At 38.3% G+C, this 7,611-nt stretch overlaps 1 protein-coding gene across 1 annotated transcript in view; it reads left to right on the forward strand.

Annotated features, from left to right (window-relative positions):
• The window catches only part of LOC127650479 (uncharacterized), a 1,198,408-nt gene that overhangs the window by 200,878 nt on the left and 989,919 nt on the right, over positions 1-7,611 (forward strand). The window contains 4 exon segments of the mRNA XM_052135926.1: positions 1,601-1,771; positions 1,966-2,136; positions 2,331-2,501; positions 2,696-2,866. Coding sequence (XP_051991886.1) covers positions 1,601-1,771; positions 1,966-2,136; positions 2,331-2,501; positions 2,696-2,866 — 684 coding nt within the window.

The raw sequence follows: 7,611 nt of genomic DNA on the forward strand, positions 1-7,611 counted from the left end.
GGGGAACAGGCTTGGCCGGGAGGGATTCAATCTCCGGGCGCCGCTTACGAACCTGAAAACTAAGTTATGCTTACCCAAAGACTTGCCGTCTACTGCGTCGTGGTGGGCCGCGATAGCGGCTACATACACCTTCAAGGTGGAGGGGGACAGCCTCCCCTCTAACCTCTACTGCAGAAATGAGAGCACTGACACGACTGCGCACATCTGTGGGTCTTCAGTGTGGGAAAAACACCAATTTGCGAACAAGCGCCACTTCAGGGCATAAAGTTGCCTGGTAGAAGGGGTTCTGGCTTGGTTGATCATGTCTATGACAGTAGGTGGTAGGCCAGCTAGATCTTCCTCATCCCGTCCAGGGGCCAGACGTGGAGGTTCCAGAGGTCTAGGTGCGGATGGCTGAGTGTGCCCCGTCCCTGAGAAAGAAGGTACTTCCTCAGGGAATTTGCCAGGAGGGGCTGTCGCAAGGAGCACAACCAGTCAGCTCTGAAGAAAATTTCTGAATGAAACAGATGCATTTCCGCCTTAAATACCCGTATGTCCGGGGGCGGGACAAGCAAATTCTGTCTGCCAATTTCTCACTGGCCTTTTCTCAAAGTTCAGAGATGCAAGAGGCTCTCAAGAGAGACCCCTAGTGTAAGCTTCTCGACATAACGTCGAAGTGAGTGACAGATGGGAATAAAAGAGCTTTTATAAAAAAAAAAATAAAGAACAAAATACAAACCAAAAACTCTCACATTAAAATGAACAGAACCAACATGAAATTAAGAAAATAAACTAACAAAATACAAACCAGGGACACAGACTAGGAATGACTGACTAACCAAACTCTAAAAACGATCTGACAGACACAAGAGGGTAGAAGCGACAATATGTAGAGGGAGAGCACATGAGGAACAGGTGATGACAATCAACACAATGAGGACCAGATGAGGATGTGTGGCAAGGGGAATGAGGAGAGGGAGTAAGGAGAGCACATGGCTGACACAACTAAGACATGTGCTCAAAACAAATGCACACATGGACCAAAACATGCAGAACTCCAGAACAAAACAAGTAGGGCAGTCCAGACCAGGTCTTGACAGTAGAAGTACTTACATTTTTTTTTACAAACGCCTATTAGCAATCAACAATTTTTGGGGGCCATATATTTTTTCGTTTTACACAACAGCTGTACTGATAAGTCTTTACTAAAACTTATAGATTAACACACTGTTATCTTGTAATTTCTCTCTCAGTCTGATGGGCTGTAATCTGACAGAGAAAAGTTGTTCAGCACTGGCCTCAATTCTCAGCTTAAACTCTTCAAATCTGAGAGAGCTGGACCTTAGTAACAATCACCTACAGGATTCAGGAGTGAAGCTGCTCTCTGATGCACTGAAGAGTCCTCACTGTATACTGGAAACACTGAGGTTTGTGTTTGCAGATTCGTTAGTACATTGGAATATACAATATGAATATATTGTGGTTCATAGATGTGACAATGAAACAATAAATGGCTCAGTGACTGTCACAACCCTTCATATCAAACTGTAGAGCATTCACTCTGTTATTACCATTTGTTATATAAAACTGCTTTTTATCATTCTTTCTTTATTTGTTTTAGATTTGCAGCTTGTAGATTCACTGATCAGTGCTGTGAAAGTTTGTCTTCAGTTCTACAATCATCAAAATCCCTGAGAGAGCTGGACCTGAGTAACAATGACCTGCAGGATTCAGGAGTGAAGCTGCTCTCTGATGCACTGAAGAGTCCTCACTGTACACTGGAAATACTGAGGTTTGTGTTTGCAGATTCATTAGTACATTGGAATATACAATATGAATATATTGTGGTTCATAGCTGTGACAATGAAACAATAGATGGCTCAGTGACTGTCACAACCCTTCATATCAAACTGTAGAGCATTCACTCTGTTATTACCATTTGTTTTATAAAACTGCTTTTTATCATTCTTTCTTTATTTGTTTTAGATTTGCAGCTTGTAGATTCACTGGTCAGTGCTGTGAAAGTTTGTCTTCAGTTCTACAATCATCAAAATCCCTGAGAGAGCTGGACCTGAGTAACAATGACCTGCAGGATTCAGGAGTGAAGCTGCTCTCTGATGCACTGAAGAGTCCTCACTGTACACTGGAAATACTGAGGTTTGTGTTTGCAGATTCATTAGTACATTGGAATATACAATATGAATATATTGTGGTTCATAGCTGTGACAATGAAACAATAGATGGCTCAGTGACTGTCACAACCCTTCATATCAAACTGTAGAGCATTCACTCTGTTATTACCATTTGTTTTATAAAACTGCTTTTTATCATTCTTTCTTTATTTGTTTTAGATTTGCAGCTTGTAGATTCACTGATCAGTGCTGTGAAAGTTTGTCTTCAGTTCTACAATCATCAAAATCCCTGAGAGAGCTGGACCTGAGTAACAATGACCTGCAGGATTCAGGAGTGAAGCTGCTCTCTGATGCACTGAAGAGTCCTCACTGTACACTGGAAATACTGAGGTTTGTGTTTGCAGATTCATTAGTACATTGGAATATACAATATGAATATATTGTGGTTCATAGCTGTGACAATGAAACAATAGATGGCTCAGTGACTGTCACAACCCTTCATATCAAACTGTAGAGCATTCACTCTGTTATTACCATTTGTTTTATAAAACTGCTTTTTATCATTCTTTCTTTATTTGTTTTAGATTTGCAGCTTGTAGATTCACTGATCAGTGCTGTGAAAGTTTGTCTTCAGTTCTACAATCATCAAAATCCCTGAGAGAGCTGGACCTGAGTAACAATGACCTGCAGGATTCAGGAGTGAAGCTGCTCTCTGATGCACTGAAGAGTCCTCACTGTACACTGGAAATACTGAGGTTTGTGTTTGCAGATTCATTAGTACATTGGAATATACAATATTAATATATTGCAGTTCATAGCTGTGGTTACTGTGTACCAGTGGTTGACCGATATGGGGTTTTTAATGGCCGATATCGATATCCAGAGAGCAGGGTGGCCAATAGACCGATACAAGACCGACATATCACACTATTTATTATAGTAACAAACATAAAATTGCTAAAAATAATATTAAAAAAACACTTATTTAGCACAATATATATTCAATTTCACACAAAACAAAAAGATAATATTGTATTTTATATGGTAGATATCAGTTTCTTCAGATTTCTGTTTAGTCATCACATTTGAGTAATTTTAGTAATTTGTTGATGAAAGTGAAGAAACTGTTAATATATTAGGAAGAAGGAAAAAACAGTACATACAGTAGTCCAGCAACCATGAATGGCATGTCCACGTTAGCAATCGCATTTACTCAAAAATACAGAATCAAACCAATTGTACAAACAGTGTATAGTGAATAAGAAATTTACTTAAAGCACACGTGAAGCGCTTTTATCTTGGGCTGCATCGAAAATGTAGGCAGCTGACTTGCTACCTAATCAGTTCATGGCTTAACTGACCGCTGTTTTGAATGAATTGAACACTTTAGGAAACTGATCTCCAAAAAGTTTGAAAAGCAACTTATTTTTATCGTACCCAAGTATACAGCCTCCGGAGGTTATTTTCCTGGTTTCGGATGCAGCCTTGAAGTTGCACTCACATGCTCATGCAGATCCATCTCTTGACAGTTTAAACAGCCTGTATCGCCTACTTCATGATTTGTGAATGAGAGGAACTTTTGATCCTGATACTGAAGTTTTTGATTCTGGCTGATGGAATACGCGCTTCAGAGGAAGATATTAGATGAGTGATCAATGGGAATAAAACACTGGATTTTCTTGATGTTCGTGAATGACATCTGTTTAAATGAGATATGCGCATATTTGCAGACAGAATATAACAGAAGTTTTATTGATATTTGCCTTTTATCATAAGAAAAGTTACAGGGAACTGTTGAGGACTGTTAGAATACGCGCTTCAGATGAAGATATATGAGTCTTCATCAGGATGCTTGATCTGCTCAAGTTGTGAAGTTGGTTTATTGGATATGCGCATATTTGCAGACAGTAAATGATAATAGTTTGATTGGTATTTGCGTTTTTGTCACTAGACAAGACAGCTCAAAGTTACAGGAAACTGTTGAGGAGAGAGAGAGGGAGAATGAAACAGGCGAGCACTTTAACATGAACTGAAACATGTCTGCCGCGGCTCTGTTATGTGGACCGTTTAAATGACACTATGTTGCATACCGGAGTATTATTGTAGTTACACGATGGCATGTAACAACAAAACAAACCGTGACTAGTCATTTACATGTCTCATACGCTTCACGTGCAGGCAGGTGATTTTCGTCACCAAACAGGGAAATTTATCGGCCAACGCCGATCTTTAAATATGTCAGAATATCATCGGATTTATCGGCCTTGGCGATATATCGGTCGCCCACTACTGTGTACTTGTGGATGTGCTCCCTCTGCTGAGTCTGTTTCCTCTCAAGTGAATCAAGTTATTCTGATTGTGACATCACAGTTCAAAATTATCACAACATTAATTTATGTCCAGCTCTTTAGAAAACTCGGTAACACTTTAGAATAAGGTTCCTTCGTTAATGAACAACTACACAGGAACAAATGTGTAACACAATATTAACAATCTAGTAACTACTATTAACTAGCAAGAAGCTCTGATTAATGAATTAGTAAGTAATAGCACACAGATGAAAGTGGTAGTTCACTATTAACTAATGAATAACTACTATTTTTTAATGCTTCCCAGAGAACTACTGAAAAAGTTTCATAATTCATGCAAAACTAATCAATAACTAATGCAGGACAAATGACTAGCACCACATTAACATTTTAACTGCTACTGTAAACGAATACACAACGTTGTTTACATTATCAATATGTAATAGCATAGCAGACTTATGATTTGGGAAAGCTGTCAATAATTAGCTTATGCTGTCTCCTATAACTTTTTATCAACTGAATAATTTTAAAGAAATGGATTTTTAAATGCAGTTGTCGGGACCTTACTTGTCCTGTGGCCAATTTTCTGGCATTCCTCTGGACTGGCATTGAATCACTAGAGTCATGGTGACTACTCGAACATATTGAGTCATCAGCCATCCAAATACCATATACAGTTATTTTATTATTTAACCTGCCTCTCAAAAAATATGTTTTTATGTATGTCTCCTAGCTCATATATACATATATGTGTGTGTGTGTGTGTGTGTGTGAATATCTTGTGAATGAATAGAAGATTCTACACTTTAGGATTAGCTTTTCATTAGTAACTACTGTAATAATCATGGTAACTAACTAGTGATTACTCATGTGTTACTGCATACTTCTATGGCAATTACCATCTAAAACTTCACCAAAAACCTCAAAAGCTTAAAATGACTTCAGTGTTTGCTTGCACATGATATTTATTCATCATGACTGGAAAAATTGCTGATTTTAACAAGATGCATGGACCAAGCAACAGCTGAAGTGGCAGTGTGTATAGCCACTGGGCCATATTTATGATGACTGACTTTAAACAGTAGTCATGCAACATGAAACAGTTAAAGTGACTGTGTGTAGCCACTGGGCCATATTTATGATGACTGACTTTAAACAGTAGTCATGCAACATGAAACAGTTAAAGTGACTGTGTATAGCCACTGGGCCATATTTATGATGACTGACTTTAAACAGTAGTCATGCAACATGAAACAGTTAAAGTGGCAGTGTATAGCCACTGGGCTAGAACATGTTTGGAATGGTATTTATCATACAAAGAAACATACATACACATGCATAAACAGATTATTTTTGTCTCTCACAAAAGTCTATAAGCAAGCCAACGTTCTTTTTGTTTTCAATGGTGCTTTGCACTGGCTCCTGTCTGCATAATTCTCTGCACCGCTCTGCAAAATCAGACCGTTTCTGTCCTCTTTGGAAGGTGCCTCGCAAATGTTTGTTGGCCTCTATGTCACAAGCTTCGAGCTCCGCAATTGCAGCAGTATCAGCAATGGTCTTTCTATCCACGCCATATTTGAAGTATGCCTGGGTTTTTGTTGTCCCACCTTTCAAATAGTCCAAGACCTTGTTGTACCTCTTGATGGCTTGCTCTGGAAGAAAGACTGACAAAGAACAGAGAATAATCCATTAGTGTGTTATGCTAATGGGATGTATATTTTATAAATGAATGAAAGTCGGAAGTCTGCTACAGGGAATTACAGCCTAAAGATCTTTGCTGTGTTGGGTGGTTGTAGGTTGAAGGCTCTAGGAGGAGTTTCTCTTGGAAAATTAAAGTCTCAGAAGAAGAACCATAATAATAATAATAATTTTAAAGTGCCCCTATTATGCTATTTTACAGATTGCTAAATTGGTTTTGGAGGTTAGGTTTACATGCATCCAAGTTCAAAAAACACTGTAATTTTCATTGCAGTATTATCTCTCTTCTCATAAATGATTCGGTCTCTCTAAACCCTCTTTTCTGAGAGCCTACTCTGCTCTAATGGGTCAGATGGCCCAGTCTGCTGTGATCGACAGCGCATATCAGAAATTACATTGCACAGTAATGATGGCATCAGTTTAACGGTTTCAATTCAAGTCCTTTGCAATTTTGACAAATTAATACAATCAACACTAACTTCAGAATTTTTCCAAACAAGTCTTACTGTAAATATGTGCCAAAAAATTACATTCTGTCATTATTTACTCACCCTCATGTTGTTCCAAACCTGTAATACTTTGTGTTCATCTTCAGACCACAAATGAAGATATTTTTAATGAAGTCTGACAGCTTTCTGATCCCTCCATTGACAGCTTCGCAACTACCACTTTCAAGGCCCAGAAAGGTAGTAAAGACTAGGGCTGCCCCATAATATTCAACTAATCCTTAGTCGACTAAAAATGTTATTAGTTGGTTAGTCACCAAAAAAATAATAATAACTTGTGGTGAAGTCTCGCAGTCCGTGAGGGACAGATTGTTCATGGCGGGTGCTTGTGGTATTTACAATATGTCAGGCAGGAAATACAAATCAGTGGTTTAACCTCAATTTATGAAGCCACACGAATGCTTGGTGTGTGTTGTAATTTACAACATAGTTTACCACTTTATTTACAAAATATGAATCTTGAACACGTGTTTACACAACGTCTGCTCTTGCATCAATACAACATGTATGCGTTGTGGTGCTCTCCTGAACGCACGCTGGAGATTAATATTTTGTAAATGTAGTAGATTATGTTCATAAATTGAGGTTAAACCAGTAGAGACACATGGATTACTTTAATCATGTCTTTACCACCTTTCTTGAAAATGCTAGTTGTGTAAGCTGTCAATGGAGGGACAGAAAGCTTTTAGATTTCATTATAAATATCTTAATTGTGTTCTGGAGATGGAGATTTTGGAATGACACGGGGACGAGTATTGACAGAATTGTATTTGTGGGTGAACTGACCCTTAATAAATGGTTGCACAGTAAACATAAATAATAGTTATGTACTAAAAACTCTGGCCACACTGGGCTGAAACTGTGCACCTGCTTTTTCACCATGTCAAATAGTCTGTTATCTGATCTGTTTAAGTAGTGTTTTCTGTTTATATTGTTGGCAAAGGAAAAAAAAGAAATGAATTAAGCACAAGTATAATTACAGTAAAT

This window comes from Xyrauchen texanus, chromosome 10 (assembly GCF_025860055.1).
Source record: "Xyrauchen texanus isolate HMW12.3.18 chromosome 10, RBS_HiC_50CHRs, whole genome shotgun sequence".
NCBI classification, from domain to species: Eukaryota; Metazoa; Chordata; class Actinopteri; order Cypriniformes; family Catostomidae; genus Xyrauchen; species Xyrauchen texanus.